Below are 23,032 nucleotides of genomic sequence, written 5' to 3' on the forward strand. Positions count from 1 at the left end.
TGTTTTTCTAGCAGCTACAATGCAACAATATCCAAAGAAATGCAGACAGTTGATTCGAGTGGTTTCCTCCTCCTGCTGCTCTTCCTGTCCACTGAGTTACTAGACAATGGCCAAAGGAAGGACGCGTATCCAGCCTCATATCCTGATATCAGTCCACTTAGTTATGTGTAATGGTCATAAGATTAAACAAGATATGTCTGGGAATTACTGAAGTCTCCCTATCTAACAGCCCCCAACTCACAACTCACAATATGTGGCAGGAAACAGAGAGAGAAAAAGGCTTCCCACATTACAGTAACCTAGTGCTCAACCATTGCATACAGTGCCTGAAGAGCAAACAAAAGAGACTTTTATTCACCTCAAATGAAGACCACAGCACCACAGTGGAAGGAGAAAATGATGGCAGTGAAAGTCTCTTAAGATGTTATATAAGAGCAGAAATATTCCTTAGCAGATAAAAGGCTTCCTATCAGCCGCCTCCCCATGCTGATTTCCTAGTGCGTTCACACTCAAAGAAGCCCTTTGATAAGCACATTAGATGGAACGGCCTGGACACAATGGTGATGTCATGAGGATTAGCACGCTACCTTGCTTAGTGTAGCGGCGGGCACAAGGGCTAATTCACAGCACCGCAGGGCAAAAAGGATGGGAGACCCGGCTGAAGCGAGGTAAAGTGAGGAGGCAGCTGTAAAGCAACCGGTTGAAACAGCTCCTGTGTAGGGAGGCAGAAACAAACACAACATACAGTATGTACATTAAACATTCATGTTACACTCCACTCTTGGAACATTTTGTGTGATTTCTCACTGTATTGCCATTACTCTACAAACTGTCTTGCTGTTGAGGGGCCTGTAATCAGAGCTGTGGTGCAGCAGTCAGAGGTCAGGTGGTGCTCTGCCAATAGTGAAAGCTACTGTAAGTGAACACTACTGTGTGATTCAGGCACAATGGAAGAGACTATAGAAAACAGCCTCTTCGTGCCTTCCTTTCAGCCATCTCCCCCACAATTTTGAAGTTCAGCTTTTATACGAAGCCACTATCTTTCTCCTTTCACCCTGCCTTCTTTACACGTACTGTACTGTGTAGTACATGAATAAGTCAAATGCAGAAAGTTCTCTTGACACAAGAGAGGGAGAACATCAGAGTGAAATTGTTTTCCAAGACTCACAGCAGCAGAGTAAATTGCTTAGGCCCATTCCACTGGAAGTACTCCTCAAGAAACAGGTGATGTAGGTGGCTTATGCAATCGTTGGGTTTTATTTTTAAGCCATGGAAGAGTGTTTGCTTAAATTTTGCAATAAAAAAGGTGAATGCTTGAGAATAAACCCAAGGTCCAGAATAGAGCATTATGTAGGCATCATGTGTCTGTAGTTTCCTTATTTTGGCACATTTACATACAAATTTCACGTATGGAAGGTTGCCTTTTGCTAAACGAATGTGTGGCCTTCTGCACATACTAACCAGGACAGATGGTTACTTGAGAGAGATGCAGAATTTTCCCCTTGGTTACAGCTGGGTTAATAGTTAGGGCTCAGGTGGAGATGACTTTTTTTTCTTCTTCTGGCTGAGGAAGCCTCAAGGCCTCTCGCAATGGAAACGTTTGAGTGAGAAGCCGAATATCACACTGAGAAGCCCACACACACATGCACACACGGACAATAGCGCCCGGTTGGTTTGACGTCAGCCACTCAGAGTCTCATTTTTATTTGAAGAGCCAAATATCTATCAATACAGGTTTGGACTGCTGTGAGAAAATAGCAGCTGGCCTTGTTCCCACTCATCTTTGTGAGCCTCTCAGGGCCTAGTGAATAGATTACACAAGTTCCCTTGTCTATACTCTCTGCAGTCCCCCTTTGTAACAAACAGCCCATATCTCTCATTAGAAATGCTACTGAAAAACCCATCGTCAGCTGTATTCACGTTCAGCCAAATCCATTCCCCAGAGGAAAAACCCTGCAACTTGACACAAGATTCAAGAGGCATTTTGCTTCTATTAATTGTTTGTAAAAAGAAGTTTTCCTTTTAAGGTCTGCTTTCTTTTACCTTTTTTTTCTCTAAACATCCTAATGGTCTTGTTAACTTTCCTTTTCTAGGTCAGAACTCTGTCAAGTATTGAGCTTTTTTGCAGCATTGACATGTAGGAGAAAAGCTGATCTTGGGGTCGGGTGGCCTTCAGGGCTCCATGTGGTCCCTTCTACGGCCATGCCTGTGCGCGGCTGCCTCTGATTGGCCGGCACAGGGAGTCAGGTCTTGACAGGTGTTTGGAAGAGGGACACCTGTTTGGCCATGTGCTGATTTAGTGATCCATTTACCGAGAGCTGTAGGAAGCATCTGCGGGACACTCAGGACATGCCAAGTCATTAAACAAAATTTCCGCCATGCTTTTCAATGTTGTAGACACGATAAAGGCTTGCACATATATCGACCACCTTTATGCAGTTGTTTAAAGATAGTAGCTCTGTAGTGATTAATTTCATGTAGAATTAAGCAGATCTAAGAGTTGCCTGCCGTTGTCCACTGCTATCTGGTTCCCTCTCACCCACTGGCCTGCCTAACCCCTCCCTATGTGGCTTGGGCCAGTGGGTGCGGCGTGCTGAAGACTGGCCAGGCTTGTTGTGAAAGTAGAGCAGCCCTGCCTAACTCACACACAGCCGACTCCCGACCAGTCCGACCAAGATATTCCCATAATGAGCAGGTTGGAACTTAAATTTGCAGGTTGAGATCAGATCTTTGGCTCTCTGGTGGAGAAAGTGTACAGTCTAACCCCAGTAAACACAGGCCTTTCGGGACCTTAACTAAAGAGGGTTCGTTCAGTAAACAGGAAATGAACCAGCAAGGCGTTTTCTTAGAATGAGAAGAATGCCACTGCTCAGTACCACACCAAACAGTAATCCATCTGTGGTACAGTGCTGGCCATTCATTATCCAAAGGACCTCTTTCTCTCTTCATGGCATTGCAGACACTTAGGTTTGAAGACTTGTGGGTGCTTTTCTGAACTTCCTTATTTCTGCCTTAGTTGTGCAAAGCGCCACATTTTTGCAAATTAACACATTTCTTTTGCAGAAAAGTAAAAAATAAATACAAATAACCCCCCACCCCTCAGAGAAAGTATACATAGGGATGGGATGAGCGTGGAGGGGTTCAACAACTGTCCAAAAAAATGCATTGATGTGATACAGGGGTCTCGTAAAGCAATGGCCCAGGTTTGAGGAAATGTACCATACACTGAGGTTGTGGTGAGCAGCACTGGGTTAGCCACATTGTCTGCACAGACCTAAATGTTCTGTCACATTTCTGTCAGAGGATGTAGCAGCTGTAGAAACCCCCCTCCCCGCTCTACCACCACCTACACACACAGGCGTAGACACACATACACACAACTCAACGCAAACTTTACGCACAGCCATTGCACATTTGTACCACACACACTGTTTCTCAGATAGTTTCTCTTTCTCTCTGTCTTACACACACACACACATTTTCCACTTTGTCGGGCGATGAGGAGCAGAAACAAGAGAGCAGGGTCTCATTAGTGTGTGTAGGTTCCTCTCCTCTGGCTCACACTCTGACCCCTGCATCCACAGGAGTCGGCGACCTTCCTGTAGACACGAGGCCTCCGAGGCAGCCCGCAGACAGGGCAGGGCGCTGCTGTGGACCTGCAGTAGCCTGATAGAGGAACCTTGAGAGCCACACATAAATCATGTTTTGATGTACACTGACTTGATATCACAAGCTGTCACATGCTGTCAGCACGTCTTGTTAACACCGCTATTCAGAGCTGTAATGAGGAGCAGAGAACAGCCCGCATGAAACTGAGCAAAAGAGCACAGTGTTGCATTTGTACGTTTAGCCGTACGGCAATTTTCCCCCCTCTGAAGTTGGAATAGGCTTTTTATTACACCACAACTCCCCACCCTATGTACTTATGAGCTCTTTGCTTTTACTATAATTGCTCAATTTCATGCTCAAATAAGCATCTTTGACCACATTTGATTATCCGTTTTATTCCCCACATGCATTCATTTTGATAAGATCCCACGAGTGACGACCATACTAAATTGGGACAGTCTTAAAGTGCTCTGCTGTAGGATCTTCTTATGCAGGGGTTTCTTCCAGCTGGGTGGCTTATGATAACTGAATTATAATGAAAAATGCAAGCACACACTTGGAGCAGAAGAACAGGAAAGGAAGGAGGCAGAGAAGAGGGTCGAGAAAGGAGAAAAGAGAAGAGAAGAAAAGGGAAGGGGACACACTATTTTGTCTCTGAACACTTTGAAGGTTGAAAGGATGTATGGTGACATGTCCCCTTGTATTGAACTACAGTTTAGCCTAGCAAGTGGTGCAGCAGCAACTTTTGTCCTGCAACAAAAGACACAACTGAAGGACAAACATACACTCAATGCTTGTTCACTGACATGTTATTCTGGTAGGAATGCATATGTATGTATTGGGTTACAAGAAGCACAAACACAGAGCTGCATATTGTATTCTGTTTCTTCTCAACTGTGCAATTTCCTTTCAGAAATTGAGAAACAAAGGCCATAATGACTGTACTAGTCCTGATCCAGATGACTGTTTTGGGCACAGCCCCCTCATGGACGACCATTACGGCAAACTAAGCGAAGAGAGTGATTTAATGTACAAGCGCTGTGGTGTAAGTACTTCCTTTGTCCCCTGCTGTTTTGTGTTGATTCCTGTCTTTATGTTGATGTTCACTACAGGCGCTAAACAAGAAAGAACACAGAGGTTGTGATAGCCCGGACCCTGATGCCTCATATGTCCTCACTCCTCACACAGAAGAAAAGTATAAAAAAATTAATGAGGAGTTTGATAATATGATGAGAAATCATAAAATCGTAAGTACTGTAAATGCAACATCTTTGCTTGGCTTTGTGGCACAAAGGATTTTCACTCTTATTTTCATTTAACTTTTCTTCTTTCTGTTCTCCCCCCATCCCAAATCCTCTGCCAACGCCTTTCAGAGCTACTCTAGCTAAAGATAATACCCTCTTCACTGGGTGTGCATTTTGTTTCTTATGCTGATTTTTTTAAAAGCAACTGATATTTGGCACACTCTGATAAGATCACATTTTATGTGAACACAAGAATTGTTTCACACATCTCCTGGAAAGATTACACCAAAGTCATGTTATCATAAATCAAACAGATGTTGTTTTTTTAAAATAACAGTGTAATGTGCAGTAATAACTTACTCATATGATGGCGTGTTCACCATTAAGATTAGCAGGTTCTGTGATTTAAGTTTGTTTTGTTATTTTGCTTCTCAGAACCCTGTTTTTAAAATTCATAGAAAACTATTTCAAGATTTGTCTTCATAGTTCTTTGTTAATGTAATGTTCACAATTTCTCTTTAAAAATCGTATCTCTGTCCTCAGTGCTTCTGGCATTAGATAAGCCGTATTTATACTCCAGCAGTCAAGTGTTTCCAGTGCAGACTAACACCGCACTATCATTAAGCATCTTCCCTCTCCCTCATCAAATACCACACTGGCTCACCCTCTAAAATCCCACAATCTTTTGTGATCTTATCATGCGTGACAATATTTGAAGTGTGCAAGAACATAGTGCTTACTAAGCAGTTGTTTTCTCTATGTTCCTGACATGAGGAGCATCACTTTGCCATTAACAAACTAATGATAACCCCCCACTGGCTCACTGGATAATGCTATGATGAAGTGTTCTCACTGCCACCTGTCATTCTCACTTACGCTTTGCACAGTCAGCACTCTGCAGGTAAATGCAGTGAGTCACGACTCTTGTAGCTGTGAATCCCTGTTACTCCTCTCTGCTGTGCTGGGAACACATGACACAGTAGTTATTCAAGAGACAAAAGTATGTCTCCAGTGCTGACTGCTGCAATGCCAAGTGATCACCTGAATGCATGTGTTTGGATTTTATGTGTCCTGTGTTTTCTCTGTGTTGCAGTAGCATTGAAGATGTATGTATTTTGTATATATGATGTTAATAAGATTAAACTTCTTTGATGCTTACATGATTTCACTCAGAAGCCCTGAGTGAATTTCCTTAAAAATATTTTTGTAATAAAGCAACTGTTGAGTTTAAAATGTACAACATAACCCTTTTTTGCAGTCTCCTGTTGTTGATATGTTTGCTTTATAAATTGAACCCTCTATTATTAAATACATGACAACCACTAACCCAGCAGACCCCTTTACTTTTGAGTGGGCTTGTATGTGATCATCTGTGTGTTTGTCTCCCTCTCATAGCCTACAGCATTGCCTCAGCAGAACTTCTCCATGCATGTGGCAGTGCCTGTTTCCAACCCTAATGCCATGTACCAGCAAGGAGGGCCTTTGGGCAGCCAGGCCCTGGCCTCAGCCACAGTGTCCCTGAGTGACAGTGGGATGCTGTCCCCCTCCACAGGCCTCTCTGCACAGGAATGTGGGCTCGAGTGGAGGCCCCCAGAGGCCCACCAGCGCAGGTTAGTAGACATCAACCATTAATGAGTCAACATAATTTACTGAGGACGAGACAGGCAACTCAGGAGGTTTGACTGAAGCCACTTTGTGTATAATATTCGATTGCACAATGATTATTTCTGTGATCAGAGGATATTTAAAATTATACAGAGGATCTTTATGTTTCTTTGTTTAAAAAATTGGCAGGAAATAAGTGGAAGCCATTAGCCTAGTTTTGCATAAAAAAAGAAAGCAAAGGGAAACAGCAAGCCTGGTACTCAAAATGTTTAAAAGTGAAACCAACTGACGAGAAGCAGTTATAATTTTGCAAGTGCTGTGACATTGACCTATTTAACCTTTTTTTTTTTCAATAACATCAGTGTTAAAAAGTATACAGTGCAGTGTCTTCCATCATACTAATTTCAACTTTTGGCTAGCAACCATGCATAATAACCTTCCAAAAATCACAACACTTAAGCTGTGTTGTCAGGCAGATTATTGGGCTTTGGGTGGAACCAGGTTAGCCATCTCCCTGTAATGCCTTCTCATTATGCTAACTTAGGCTGACAGTCTTTTGGTCTTTAACGATATACTTAGTGAAAAGGCAGGGTTCTTCTTTTAACAGCGTTTTTTTTTTAAAAGATTCAAACTCTTCTTTCAAGATAACTTATGGATTTATTTGGATATCTCTAATGAACACTTTATCAATGGAAACACGGGATGTAAGGGGCCTAAAGTCAAGCAGTCCCGCTTAACACTCTATAACCAATTTCTTTGCGCGAGATATATTTTTTCCACACCCTCTGATATGATCATCATCACACCATTTACTGTATCAGCATTGTGGAAAAAATGATGTCAGGCTATGCTAGTGCTGGTATGACTGGTCTGACTCAGTCAGTCCAGATGGCTTTTGCAAGAGTCGAATTCACTGCATACGATAGAAGAACAAGCACAAAGGTGTGAAATATCTCATTCAAATTTAACCACATTTCAGAATTGGCTAACACCTTCAGGTTTGTAGGGGGTTTACTTCATGTTTGTTTTTCACAATAACTACTTCATAGTCATTTGCTGGGAGGTCTTAGTTGTAAATGTTTTTCCCTTGCACACATGCAGCACAGTAGCTTTATGTGCTTTGATTTAAGTATCTCTTGAAGAGAGTGAAGATTCATATGAGCTGAGAGGATCTTTAGAAGTTACGTTATTCATAAGTAGATTGATAATGTCTTTACTCAGGTGCTTCTACTCTTCACAGTGAAATCTTGGCTTTGCCAACTTCAAGCAAAAAACATACTGAACACAACTTGATATTGCTCCTTTTGAAACTCCTCACCATGAGGACACTACAGCACGTCCCCCTTTCGTCTGCTTGGAAGATCGATCCCTGTGACATTTTCATGTCTGCACAGGCATCTCCGTCACATGTTCTGCTAGCTTGCAGATGGATGCAGATGGTTAATCATATCACTCTGTGCGTCTCATTAGGTGGCATACTGGATACCACAGACCTTTCAGTGCCAAATGTTGTGGGCTTCAGCCCAGCGGGTAAGTCCTCCCGGAGAGATTCATTAGCTCTCTGTAGCACTGCCCAATAGGCCTCCTGCTTAGCACGCGAGCTGAATAGTTGTGTATCCATCTGCGATTGGTTCAAGACAGTGTCATTATCTCTGATTGATGGTGCCTTTTAGTGACTTTATTTTCACTGCATGCGAAAGGAGTACATGTGTTGCTTCTCTCAGCAGAGGAAATGTATGATATGCTTGTTTAATATGTGTTTGAACGATGGGAAATAGCTCAGCAACATTCACACAGTGTGGTGTTTGTGCTTGAAACCAGCCCCAGTAACCAGGCAAGGCAATTTGCTGTCCAACTACCTCTTGCAGGTAAATAAACGCTGCATTTTCTTTAAACTTGTCACCTCTATGCAGCACTCCCTTGTCGGGTTCCCTTCCCTCTATTGACAGGTGCATCTGTTTACCCCCCACTCCTCTGGCAGTCCTTATAAGGCTGGAGAGGGTCTGTAAGATGCCTAGACCAGCATAACCCTGTAGGTATTCGAGACATGACATCCCACTAAGTCCTCAGTACACAATGACCGTACAGCCTGTCATGGCTGCAATGTACTGTGTGAGAGACGGAGGCAGGTGGAGTTGAACTCTTAGCCTGTTTATTAACTTTGTGCTTTTGATATAAATGAAATGCACATTGAAGCTATGAAATTAAACTATATTATTAGCTTACAATGGGATATTTTGTCAAGTATTGATTAGATTGTATGAGACCATGATATATATATATTTTTTTTTACAGTTATATTTATGGCCTTTTTGCCTTTATTTGATAGGACAGCTGAAGAGAGACAGGAAATGTGGGGAGTGGAGAGTGGGGGACGACATGCAGGAAATAGTCCGCTGGCGGGGAATCGAACCGGCGACCTCTGCGACGAGGACTGTAGCCTCTGTATGTGGGGCGCTTAGACCGCTAGGCCACCAGCGCCCCATACCGTTATTATTAACAGGAGAGCCGGGTCAGTTTTAATTTCACGCTGTGACTTGGGGTACACCCTTAGGGTAAAGTGAGGATCCTCTGCCAGGGGGTGTCAGTGTTTGGCACACTGTGTGCATGCTGCAGCTGTTGTTTGTACCAAGTGTGTACCGCATAGAATACGGGGAGGAGAAACCTCTCCAGCCCTGCTGTCAGATGACCATTCCTGACATAGCTCCGATTTTTCACAAGTAGCAGCTATGACCACAGCAGAAGCCTTTTCAAAGTGGCCAGATGGAAGATGTGTGATATCTTCTCTCCTGTTCAGTGGTGTCACAACAGAGAGAAAAAATACTTGCATGTACAGGAAGAAGTTTGATACATCAGGCAAATATAAATATATAGAATTAATCCTGAAACATCTTCTGTAGGACTTATTGGCAGACTACTGAAATTGTCTGACTTGGAAGTGGCATATATTACTATCAAACATTATGAACAAGTTTCCCTACCATCACATTTCTCTTGTTCTTGCTTGAATAAGCCATCTGCTGCTGTTCTTGTCTACCTTTTGCTGTAGACAATTTCCCTTCAGCTTTACTACACCCTTAAAAAGCTCTTTTCTTTAAATGCAGTTCAATGACAGATCTCATACAAGTTGACCTAATTACAAGCTCTGGTCCTTGACTGATGAACATTAAGAATGAAAGTTGTGATGAAAAGGGGGATACTTAAGAAGCCTCCCTCTCTCTTACGCAATATGCCTGCAAGCTGTGCACATCTCTTATTAATACTGGAGCATTACAAGCTCTTAAAACAAAGTTACGAGGCATGTTTGTAAATAGTCAAAATTTGGGGATGATCATGAATGTTAGCCATGCAGATCAAATAAACAAAAAATGTAAACTGGGTTGTCAGATCTCTTCAAGCAACCTCTGGGGCTGAATAATCAAGCCAATTCAAAATAATCAAGCCAATTCAAAATTGGCAAATTCACTTGCAGTTCCTGGAGTGACCACTTGAGGCCTGTTAAAAAAAAATCTCCAATACAACCTGCAAAAAAACCCTAGATAATAAACTTCTGTTCTCTTGTCCAAATGATCACTTCTTGCTCCAAACAAACAGGAATGTTGGCAAGTAATGCCACACTTTAGGCTTCACAAAGGTAGCCCATGTACCCACATGTGATGTCATGGTGACTATGTCCACTTTTTATACACAGTCTTTGGTTTTTACAGGTAAAGAGTAGAGCGCAAGAATAATTGTTTAACTCCTCTGCACATCCTGTCTGATGCTATTCTTTCAGAGACAACAATGGGACTGTGTGTAGCATCTATTAATAGAAAGGTGTTCTTGGAGGCCTCGATTCACATCTACTGTATCTTTTCGTTCATGAGGATATTTTGCTTGAACCTGACGCATGTGGGATTTTGGGCATAATAAGTCTCTGTGTTTTCTCTCCCTGAATTCAAAATGAAAACTGAATGTTTCAGTTGTAAACACAAGGCCTTATGTAATGGCCCTCTCTCAGACCGTGTTAATAATTCAGGACAATGAACTGAAACCAAACAGCTTTGAGCATGCACAGGTCCCTGCCAGAGAGGATTTATTGGCACAACCACTCCGTTAGAGAAGTCTGAATATGGAATGAAGGCAGACATCAGAAATGTCCCTGCTGAAAGGCTTGGTCTTCACTTGTGGCCGTTACCTTGGTTCAAATATGTCTTTGTGGTTGAAGTCTTTGGCAGTGACTTGAAAAAAGTGTGGGATTTTCTCTACATCTGAAGTCATAATCAGAGACACTTTCCAAAGATATGTAAGTCAGTTGGGTTAATCCTTTTTGAATTAGCCAATGAATGCAGCCCTGACTGTCAAGCTGTCTGTCTGTTATTACCCTGTGAAGCACTTGTGATGTGCTCTGTGTGTCATTAGAATAAAAACTAAAAAGAAAGAGTTAATAGAGAAAATAAAACAGAATAGAAATAAAGAGAACTGAAATGTTACTTGATATCTTGTGACTACATTCCAGCATTTACTTTGTAGTTTCACATAAATAGCTTTATATGCAATTCTGATTAAATGATAGGTAAGAAATTAGTGTTTTCTTGGAGTTGTGTGTTTGTGTTATGCAAAGGTGCCTTGTACCAGGTTCATACTGCACACCTGAGCAGCTGTGTCCTCTGTCTTTTTCATTGTGGTACCCATGTTAACAGATTGGAGCAGCCACACAGGCAGCATGAGCAACACTGCTCAGTGGTGTCTCAGGTGCAGCAGTGCTACACCATCAGAGAATACTAGTTGTCTCAGCTTTGTTTTTCTGTGGTGCTGTGTGGTTCTTGGCTGAAAATCGGTGGTGAAAATAATGAAATTATATTCACCAGTAAAACTCCTACTGTTTCACTGTCTTTATGAAAACAAGAAAACAAGGCAACTTTAAGTTTATACTGACAAAACATGATATATTCAAACCAGAACTGCCTCATCAGTGTCAGATTTATGTCTAAATATAAATGAAACGTGATGCTGTTGGAACTCTTCCTCTTTGAACCTGCGACAGCCATCAAGTGCTGCTCAGATATACAGTATGGACCTGCATTAGTTTGTGGCTTTTTTTAAGATGAACGTTTTGATATGACAACACTGGTAAAGCACAGACATCATCAATAAAAGCTTCATTAAATTAAGGTTTACCAGTTAAAGGCTTTTGTATATTGCCTAAAGGTGTTTTCCGCAGGAACTTTATCCCGGAACTAGAACTTTTCCCCTGAACTACATGCGTTTCGACCGGAGGAACCAGGGTCTAAATTTAGTTCAGGGGTAGATAATCTCCCCCTGAAAAGCCCCTGCTTGGGGGGTTGTACTTTTCAAAGGTCCTGGGACTTTCAGCTGAACGTAACATGGTTTGTGGAGTTTACACAGTTGTTGAAACACAGAGGGAGTTCCTAGGAATGCATGCTAGTTTAGTTTTTTATTAAGATTTCAAAATATTATTTAATATGATTTTTTTTCTCCATACGTCACTGGCCTGATTTGTGCAATCAACCCAGGACTTCAGCCCATGGTCGAAACGCAGACAGCAATGGGGGCAGAGGAACCTTTTAGTTCCGGGGAAAGTAGTTCTGGGGGCTAAAAGACCCCGGAACTCTTGGTCTAAATGCACTTTAACTGGCACAGTTTGAATGATGTGTGAGAAATATGTTGGACTGTAGTCAATGTTAATGTTATTGGTACATCACTGCTTTTGTAGCCATGAAAAGGGATTTTTTTTTGCTGTAACATCATCTACTTCGTCTTGTTTTTTCAGCAACACCCTTTAGAAACCTCTTTACACATAATACTGCCACACTGCATTGTATTCCTTTACCTGAATAGTATTTATTCCAGCCTCTCATTCCAACTCAATGTCATCTTCACTGCTTATAATCATGTTTGCTATTTTTAAGGCCTTGGACGTTGACTCTGGTAATTCTGTAAACACTGTTTTCTTACAGCAGCCAAGTCGTGAGTGATCAAAGCCTGGAGCTGATGGCGAAAGCTGCTTGTATATATTGTTGATTCAGCTGTGTGATACTATTGTCGGCCTCATAACTGTTTATTTGACCGTGAATTGTTGCTGTCCTTATCTGTAGTCAGAGAGCTATTGTTCCATTATGTTCGCGAGAGCCTACTCATTGTGCACACACTCTGTGTTTCACTGGGATACACTGAACACAATGGAGAAGTTAGCAACTTGTTGAGGTGTTAGTGATCTGTTGATACAGTGCTAGATACCATTCAGTTTTCTTTGCATTGTTTTAAGGATTTCATCATGCATATATTGTAAAGAAACACTTTTCACTCAGACTTATATAAAGGCAGGGCAGTGTGTTGTTCTGGAGCAATTTTACTTACTTTAGTTATTATTAATTTTCTCATAACAATTCACTGCTTCATTTTTATTAGAGTTGATTTGTGTGGAATCTGCAGAATCTCACTGCAGACCTTGTTCAGATGAGTCATACAGTATATTGCAGATGAAGAAAAAGGGTACTGTAGGTTATGAAACTAGAAGAATTCATATTCTCCTGAAACTTTTTTGAAATGTGGCAGTTTTCAGATTACAGTATTAAGACAGTTTATAGTGCTCTAACAATCTGTTCAGGGCCATGTTGTGAAGTGCTTTATCACCTAATTTTACCTTTCTTCATTTATTGGAATTTATGTTGAGCTTTGAGCTTCAGTCAACACATTGAGGCTCTTTTCACAGTGCTGGACATTTCAGATTTCAGAATATTTTTAGGGTACACAATATAAAAAAGCATTTAATACCTTACAAGGAATCTTTGGCACTGTCAATTGGTAACACTGGAAAAGTGTTTCTTAGATAGAACTGCTTATTGAATTTAATTAATCTGTTCAAACTCACTGATAAAGATTACTCTTTGCATGCAATGGTTGTCCAGCAAAAGAGTGAGAGTGGGGGTGGGAAAATAAGTTGGTGGGGACTTAGTTATTGTAAAAAGGAAATGACTAATAACCCTACACATCTAGGTGTGAAGTTTCAGGGAAGTATCTGGCACTTTGCTAATGTTTGTGTGCACTGGGTAAAAACAACATGTAGACATCTTTTAATGTTTTTTATTCAGTTGTAATGGCTTCAGCTATTTCTTTTAAGCAGTCACAGTACATTTGCCAGTGAACTGCTCCTCCTCCCATGATACAGAGACTTGACTTTGATCCAATCATTCACAATAAAAATAAAAGGCTCATCAATTTTGAAATGGACATTTTATTTTTGTAAATGTGCAGGATAATTATCCGAGTCTATTAAAAGTTCCCAGAGGGTTGGAAACACTTAACGCTGCGTGCTGCAGCAGGAAAACAACACTGTGCAAGAGGGCTGCTTGATGACTGCAAGTGTTGTCAGTCACAGTCCATGGTTTGATGATGTGTTTCTATCGCTGTGTACCTCTGCAGGGAACGGTTTTGTTAACCCCAGGGGCTCTCCGGGCGTCCTCAGCACACCCAGCGGCAATGGCCTGGGTAAAGTCATGCCCACCAAGTCTCCACCGCCCCCTGGAGGGAACATGGGAATGGGAAGCCGCAAGACAGACCTAAGGGTTGTTATCCCTCCATCTAGCAAAGGGATGATGCCCCCACTGGTGAGTACAAAGCACACCACTGCACACACGAATCACTAGCTAAAGGACCTTCGAGTATCTCTGCTGCAGGGAAGACAAGAGCTTTGTTCAACTTCTCAATGTAGACATTCGTCGCTGAATGTCTTGCAGGATTTTGCCACAAATTATCACATCGATGTAGCATCATGCTGTGCAAGCAAGGTTGTCACCTCACCAAGGAATCTGCCAAGTGGGAATCATGCACAGTACGCAAACCGTGGAGCTGAGTGATTCCTCTTGTGCTCAGTTTTTCTTAGATTCCCTCCATTAAAATATGGACAGAGCCAAGAACCTGCAGCCCAGGTGTCATAACTCTCACTCTATTCCCAACATTTGAATTAGAGACTTTCTCTAATGATAATAATGACTATGCAGGGTGTCCTGACCCCAATGAGCACCTGAGGCCAAACTGCAATTCACTAGTCATAAATCCACACACACAAAACTTTAGGCAGGGGATTTTCAGACACTGACCAGCAAATGTGCTATTTCAAACTTTGCTTGTTGCTGACAGCAACAGGAGCCACTCCAGGAAAATGATTGTGTTTGGTAAATAAACCCGAGGTTACTGTGGGTGCTTGTCTTTTGTGGAGCTTCATCTGGCCCTCGTGCTTTGTTTAACATCTGTGTGTTGCCATGTCGGCATGTGGAATCAGTAGAACATGGCAGGTTGTGTTGTAAGAAGTCTGGAAAAGGTTTTGCATTGGCTGGAGCTGGGTTCTATTAGGTTTAAGCAAATAGAGGATTTTCGAATAGTAGAGGCTGTGGAGGGTGCAGGCTGTGGCAGGTCTGCAGACAGCCTGTCATTAGGCCATAATGGTATTAAATTAATCACATCTCAGTGTGACAGAGTGTAGATGAAGACTTAATCAGGGGGCCAGGGTGTGAGCCAGATAATATCTTGTCGCCCTTGTCGTGTCTTCCTGCAGCTATTGATTGAGTGTGGGTATTAAGACAGACCCGGCCCTGGTCGCAGTATGTCCCACAGCACCGAAAAGATGGAGGATGGGCTTCTGGTTCCCCTTTCACACACAGTGATTTAAAGTACTGTGTGGTCATTTTTGCAAAGACACATCATTCATAATTTTTTGACGGTTGTAAGTTGATTTCAGCGTTACAGTGAGTCTTATTATTATTTATTCTTAACAATTTAATAACCAACCAAACTGTAGCATCAGGAAATCAACTTCACACACAGCTGATAAATTATGGCCATGTACTTAAATTTTGAATACCAACTTTGGTGCCTTTATTTGGAGAAAAAAAGTAAACAAATTTCCATAGAAATAAAGTAGTTATGATTTTAAAAGGACGTAGAGACCCCAACAGCTCATATTCCTTGTTGTGCTTTTTGAAATTGGGCACAATATTCCTGAGCGATTCAGAGTCGCTCTTCTTCTTTCCTGTAACTCTGCCTCTCTTCTTTTCTTCTGCTGAGGGCAGTCGGAGGAGGAGGAAATGGATTTGGTGAGTTTTGACAAATGCCTGGGCAAATGGCTGAAATGTTAACACGTATCCGGTAATCATACTCGCTGGATGAAAGGCGGTGATTTAAACCAGAGAATGGCGCTCAGAACTGCCTGTAATAATACATAAAAAAATGTTTTGTCACTGCATGTTTTGGGTTTGGCCTGTGAAAATTGCCTCAGCCTGTTAAAATTGCACAATGTTAGTCATACACCACAAGGAGTGTGAGAGGGAGAGACAAAACTAAAGCTAAGTGCAAATTACTTTGACATTTCTTGAACAAGAACAATGCAGTCACCATCTGAAAGTTGTTTTAAATGAAAGTGTAGAAAAAAATCTAAATGATTAATATTTTTTCAAAGAAAGAGAGGATTACGTCACCTATAATGATATCATTCTGTGCGATACTTGGGTTTGATGAAGTCATCTGGCTGGAGAGTGTTGGAACAATGCAAGGAAGCCATCAACTACATCATGATGCAATGCTGCTTCTAACGTAGCCACTGGCAGCTGTTAGTCACATTATACTCAGAAGATTTGTTATAGTATTGTTGTAAACTATGTCTGCTTTTGATTAGTGGAGTTGGAGTGTGTGCCTTTTGTAGCTCTCACGGCATTGTCTGCTGCATGACCACACGGAGATGTGTAGGTGTGTTTTGTGAAGACGGCATGCCACTCACTGCACTAAAAACCACTCGAGCCTTCCTGTAGGTCACTCTGGGATTTTCAATGAGTCATTTAAATAATCTTTTTTGCACCCTCTTGGTTAAAAGTTGTTTACTTGCTGCACTTTAAGTAGTGTTCTTCTCCTGTTCTAAATCCATAACAGTGTTGTTATTCTCGTCTAATTAAGTTACTCATCATGCAGATGGTGTAAAGTCTAATGAACAGTTTATGTGACCGTATCTGCATGTCAGCCCTCATCAGTTCTGCACTGACTACATTCTTTGTCTACTTAAAATCACTAAAATCTATTCTTGAGCCTGTGGTAACCATTTGGAATGGGAAATGCAGTGACAAGTTTAACTAAAGCTTGTCATACACATATTTTATTCATATCTGTAAAGTATCTCGATTATATCCTGTATAAAAACAGCGTACATTCCCTGAGGGTATTTTTGTCTGTAGTTTTTATCCTCTTTATACACAGTAAATTGAAACATAGAGACTGACATACTAACTCTCATGAAGTTACACTACCATCTGGTGGCAGCTTTTAGAAAAACATGCAAGTCTCTGATCACCACGTGACATAAATATTAGATATGTAAATACATCTCTCGTAAGCTCTAAATCACGTGTCTTCAATTGATAGAGATGCAAACATTTTATTAGAGTAGAGTATGTTTTGAGCTTTTCTATTTTCTATGGTTTGTTTTTGTGTGTTTTGCAGAACACCCAGAGGATAAGCAGCTCCCAGTCCCAGCAGTTGGCCACTCCAGTTGTGTCTGTCACCACCCCCAGCTTACCCCCACAGGGCCTGGTCTACTCAGGCATGCCCACCTCCTACAACCCTGCTGGTAAGTCTGGCCTTCTGTCAAAAAAACAAACACCTCGATCGTGACTGTTTGCACTACACACTGTTGGTTCCTGCTCTTTTCTCAGTAGCACACAGTGTTGTAGAAGGAAGGTAAGTGAGTTCTCACTGTGTGTGGCTGCTTTTGTTTTTTACAGATTTTCCCCTGAGCAGTGCAGAGATCTCGTCCCTGCAGGGCTTCAGCTCTCCTGGGCTCTCGCTGGGCTCCATGTCGGCATGGCAACAGCATCAACTAGGCCAGGCAGCTCTTAATTCTTTGGTGTGAGTAACACACTCCCAAACAAAGGCACACTCTCCAGACGCCCTCACATAAAAGCAACACCCACTGTGCTCTGTGATATCATGCTGAATCACACATCTACATGTTCCTGCCGTTGTTGCACTTCACATTTGTAGTCTTTTTTTTTTCCCCGACTGAACACAAAATGTCATGCTTTTATTCTCTGCAGTGGTGGAGGTCACCTACCTCAGGGCTCCAACCTCTCTATCAACACCAGCCAGAGCATAAACATCAAGTCTGAGCCCATCTCACCGCCGCGGGAGCGTGTCACCCCCTCCGGCTTCCCCCCTCAGCCGCAGCAAGGATCCAGCCGACAGGAAGTTCTGGGACGTTCACCTGCCGACAGCCTCAGCTCCTCCTGTAGTTCTTATGACGGCAGTGATCGCGAGGACCACCGGGCAGACTTCCACTCCCCGCTGGGACTGGGCAGACCACCCGCCGGCTCAGAGGACAGGGAGAGCCCCTCAGTCAAGCGCTTGCGCATGGACACATGGGTGACATAAAGAGCTGGGATCAGGCCTCTAGTCACCAGCCAGGCAGAGAGAGAGGGAGTGAGGGGTGAGATATGGAGACAATAGAAAGAGCAAGGGTCCTTTGAGCTTTCATTACTATACTACCGTTATCCAACTCCATTTCAATTTGTAAGACAAAGTGGCAAATGTTACAAGACATATCTAAAGTCAATTCTCAAACTGAACAAGAAGATTTTAAAAGTCTCAGCTAGCTTGACATCATTTTATGCACAAACAGGCGGTACTAGGTAGTTGGTGCATTTTAAAACTGAAGAAAGATGTTCAAAGAAAAACTGTTAAACAATAAGCAGTAGATTATTGTAGTCACTGGTCTAGACAGACATTTACATGTAGTTGCTGTGATGCTATTGTGCTCGCAAGTTGCAAACAATCAGAAGTTGTGTTGCTTTTAAGCTGAGGACCCTCACATACAATGTTCAGTTCAAGAACTATCTCTTAAAAAAACGTGCTGTAACCGTACAAGACCTTTATCTCAAGTGGCCTCGTCTAATTTATTGATCAGACCATCAGGAGATACAGAGATACAGAGAACATGGAGTTAATTAATACTTTACAATGATTTTTATCACACAGTAAACAAATGCATCAGTTGAGACTACTTTAGTGCTTAAATGAGACAGTACTGTTGGAGGTAAAAACAAAATAGCGACAGAATTTATTGCAATAACGACATACTTTTCATTTTTTAATTTAAAAAAAGTAGGATATATAAATGTGCAATTAAGAAAATGCGAACCTGTCCAGTTGAACTGGTGAGAAAATCAACATGTTCACATTTGTGTAACAGTTCATCAGTAATATAAGCCAAAGCTGTTCTTTTGTGTTGTTTTGTACAGTTGCTACAGTTTCCTAACAGTTCACTCAGATGCACTGTTTCCTTCAATGTAGTTTTATGTTTCGTTGTGCTTCATCACAAGCAGTGTAAAGTCATGTAAACCTGATCTTGAATCAATATCTTAAGCCATGAACATTTGCTGTTCTGTTTGTACAATTGAAAATTTGAGCCAAACATTTTCTTCTGTTGTGTAAATATGGACTTTAATATATATCACCAGGGTGGGAGTACAGACTGAACGTACTGTATGATCACCATTTTCAAGAAAAGTATATTTTTGTGGATTACAGCCAAGTTTACAAGAGTAGACCCTTAAAAAGTAGATCTTTCACTGGTCGATATTTGCTATTTTGTTCATTTTACTGTACTCTCCCCTAAATTGAATATACAACAAAACCTCCCATGTGTTTCAGTTCCAGATGGTCGACGTTTTTTTTCTTTCTGTCTTCTGTATTCATGGTGATTGTTTGTCCTGAAAACATTGTATTAACAATGCTGTGAGGTTGAAGTTCCACTGTTTTCAGATTTGTGAATCACAAGGCTAAGGGAAATAGGATTTCTTCCCTCCTTTTGTATTAGCTTGTCTTAGTTGTATACCAGCAGCTGCTGAATACACTGCCAACATTCAAACCCAAGGTCCCAGCCCCACACTGAAGAACCATCTATTGTTATTGCACGTGGCTCATCTGAAAGACATGCCAACTCTCAAGCCATTTTCACTATCCTGTTATTGGTTTAAAGAATTTAAGCAGAGGACATACATGTAGTATAAGAGGCTGCCGACACTCACACAAAACTGAATATGCTTGTGCCCGTACGTAGTTGTAAATATTGCAGTCTACTTGAAATATGAGTCCTAATTGTGTACAAAAATTCTCATTGTGTACTGAATTGGCCCTATAAATTGTATCTTACATCGATACCCTGTTACTATTAAGAGAAAGAGGGCTGAGACTTGCTTTCTTCTCCATCCTCATAGAAGCAAATAATTCAGCAGCTAATTCATAATTACAACAACAACTACGCAATGTCATTGACTTCAATCTCACTGCTGGATTGCACACATTTGTACAAGAAGTTTGCTGTAGGAGAAAGGTATCACTCTGCATTCACCGTGACTTATCCTCTGTGTGTGTTTCTGAGATTTCCCCCTTTTATCAGCTCGATGGAAGTTCTTAGTATACATCTGTAATGATCTATGCAGCTTTAGTCCCCAATTCATTTGACATTATACAGACTATGATGTCATTAAAGGTCATTTTGTAAGTTCACAAAGCATCAGGAAGAACCGCATATGAGGGTAGACTGTTAGCCAATTATCCTGAAGTGCCACAGCTGGATATTACTGGACTACAAGTTCCATATTATACATTTTGTTGCATGAATGATTTTTGATATACCCTGGGGGATCTCTTCATTTCATTGACATTGGTAGACATACTGTACTTTACATATTAGGTATCCATAATGTAATCCAGTTTAACACAGCTGGTTGAAATAGCAATAATAAAAGAAAACTAGTCTGCCTGTCTAGGCAGCAGCACCTCGTAGTTGAGCACACACTTTAGCACTTGATAACATATCAGGGAATTTTGTAGTTTCTCTATTTACAGTATATGCACAGATAGGAAATGCCTTATCCCAAAGAAAAAGAAAAAAGATTTTATTGTACTCTCTCACTATCTAAAAAAACGATATCATTAAACTCGACCAGACCTGCCTCTGCTCAGAAAGACTGGCACTCTAAAACCCACGGTGAATGCACTGTGATACACTTTGCTCTTTGAGTCTTTGTCCAAATTGTGCACAACTGATGAATGTGAAAAGAGAGGGTAATTGATGAACCTTTGTAAAGGACTTTTCCTCACTTTGCTGTGTAAAAGTACACTGCTTTGCTTCATGGCTTTTATAAACAGAACTATGTGTTTGGTAAGTGTTTGTAGTTGATAGTTCACTTAACTGAAGAAGCTGTTTTCGGTTTGAATGCTCAGACCGTTTGGCGGCACAAGCTGGACTTTGTTGCCAATAATGAAATTATTTGTTTCAAAATTGAAAGAGATTTTAAGTTAATCTACATTTTATTTCCCTGGAATGTGTTATTTTATTTTGATCATACAATAAATATTCAAGTGAACTTTTTATTAAACGATTAACATACTATGCTAGATATTGTTGTACAAATTTGTATTCTTCAAAAAAGTACAAATATTGGCTTTTAATGTGTAATTTAGGTTATCTCTCTTATTCTGTATAAAACGAAGCAAACAGCTCTTACATAGAATTTGTTCTCCTGTGAAGTCCCAAACAGTAGAAACTGTCAACTTTATTAAACACCTCAGTGTATGCTCACTCTGAACTTGATGTCTATTAATCTTTGAATTTTGTCTTCCAATTGTATTTTATTGACTGCATACATCAGCCAGTACACTGAGGCCACATCCGTCTTCAAACAGTGATGCAAAAGGAACAAATAGCATATACTCTTAATATGTTCATCTTACTGACTTATGAAAGAAACTCTAATTTAGTCTACAACTAATATTGCGATGTTTAAATGTATAGTAGATAGAGAGATGGCTTCTCACTTTACATGTTTACATTGCACAGTTGTATTAATAGTTGCCAGTTTTTATATAATCCCTTTCAAATGTCTTCATAAATAAATGGAGTAGGCTAATACTTCAGTTAAAAAAAAATTAATGGAATATATTTTTTTGCATCTTACCACTAATTTGTAGAACCTGTAGAATTAAAATATATTTCAGGTATTTTTTTTTTTTAGCATGACTTCAACTGAAATTGATAAGCTAACCACAGGTTGAGTACAGGAAACCAAAAAGCCCACACCAGTTTTACCAGACGACCTCATGTATTTCCACATCATCGCCAGCAGGAGACACTGTAATACAACACATTACACTGGAGAGTTTGTTGCAGTTTCCTTAAAGCTGATTCAGGTCTTAGGTAAGTCAGTACACCTCTGCTGCCAGCAGGTCACAGGCCACAACACCTGGAGTTATCACAACATTAGCTTAATGTTTGGTTGTCGTAGCTACAACATTCAACCATTACAATGTGCAACTAACTACTGAATTAAATTTCTATAAAAAATGTATAGCAAAAACACACATGAAACAACCGATAAGTGACTGTTGGCTAACGATTCAGATAAGTACCTGTGTGTTGTATTTCCCCTGAACAAATAACTATAGCCTACATTAATTCCTCCTTGTTGATTTAAAAAAAGAGTTAAATTTACTATGAAATAAACATATTGTGTCCGTAAGATTCCCAGATGAAGTTGTTTTTTTTTTTTTTTTTAAATAAACACAGGTTAAATATGCTGCTGTATATCCAGTTGCAAGCATAATGTGTATTTTGAAAACTGGACTCAATTTGCATTCTTTCTATTTTGGTACGCCATTGCTGATCGTATCTATGCAAAAAACAATAAGGCACGACAAAAGGCATAAAGGCATGAAATAAATTAAGAAGTGTAAGTCAAACTGGGGTTTTGTGTCAGCTGTGTTGTTGACAACCTCTCTCTTTAATGGTTATTTTCAGTGAGGAGGCCTGCATGCACATTACTCAGTATATTTGTCCCTGAGTGCATGTTCTTGGCTTCCTCTCCACCAGACCAGCTGTGCTGCAGGCTGGAACAAGTCCAGTGTGCATGTGTAGAGTAACCAAGCAGGGTTTTGGGCTGTTTGAGTTGTGTGTGAAGAAGGGCGACAAGCCACCTGCCATAGGGGCTTGCCCTGTTTGGATCCCCAGCACTGCCTTTCAACTGGGAGCCAAGTTGGGGCGCTTTCATGTGGGCCTGATCTCCTTAAGACATCAGCAAATATTGAACAAGACTCAGTCCAGACTCAAACACATCTGTTGTCATATAGTCTCTTCTGTTGTGCACCAACATGGAGAGAGAGAGTGAGCACCAGTGGGTCTGTTGCATTGGCTTCCATGTGTGGACAGAAAGCTAGAGTTTATACTTTGCAAACACAAATGCTCACTTCTGACGAGCCCAGGCTAAACCGTGTTCCATCGTAAACAAATATGTGGTTGCGTGAAAGAAATGGAGTTTGGTATGACAAGACGGCCACCGAGCGCCAGATCCCTGCTGAAGATCAGGGATGAGATAAGATGAACAGATAGCCAACATTTCATATGCCTCAGCCGTGTTGTAGAATCCTCAGCAGTATTTTGGGGTCTGTTTTGGACTGATAAGAGGACAGTTGTATTGCAGAATTAGGCTAGATTATGGCATTAAGTATTTTCTTTTCTAACACTCAGTCCT

At 41.0% G+C, this 23,032-nt stretch overlaps 1 protein-coding gene across 1 annotated transcript in view; it reads left to right on the plus strand.

The window, feature by feature from the left end:
* The window catches only part of mef2aa (myocyte enhancer factor 2aa), a 64,797-nt gene extending 43,703 nt beyond the window's left edge, over positions 1 to 21,094 (plus strand). The window contains 7 exon segments of the mRNA XM_034686303.1: positions 4,523 to 4,654; positions 6,249 to 6,395; positions 6,397 to 6,464; positions 13,876 to 14,068; positions 16,947 to 17,073; positions 17,228 to 17,351; positions 17,540 to 21,094. Of these exon segments, the coding sequence (XP_034542194.1) occupies positions 4,523 to 4,654; positions 6,249 to 6,395; positions 6,397 to 6,464; positions 13,876 to 14,068; positions 16,947 to 17,073; positions 17,228 to 17,351; positions 17,540 to 17,873 (1,125 nt within the window). The 3' untranslated portion in view covers positions 17,874 to 21,094.
* The last annotated feature ends 1,938 nt before the right edge of the window (positions 21,095 to 23,032 follow it).

The sequence above is a fragment of the Notolabrus celidotus genome, chromosome 6, assembly GCF_009762535.1.
Source record: "Notolabrus celidotus isolate fNotCel1 chromosome 6, fNotCel1.pri, whole genome shotgun sequence".
Taxonomy (NCBI): domain Eukaryota; kingdom Metazoa; phylum Chordata; class Actinopteri; order Labriformes; family Labridae; genus Notolabrus; species Notolabrus celidotus.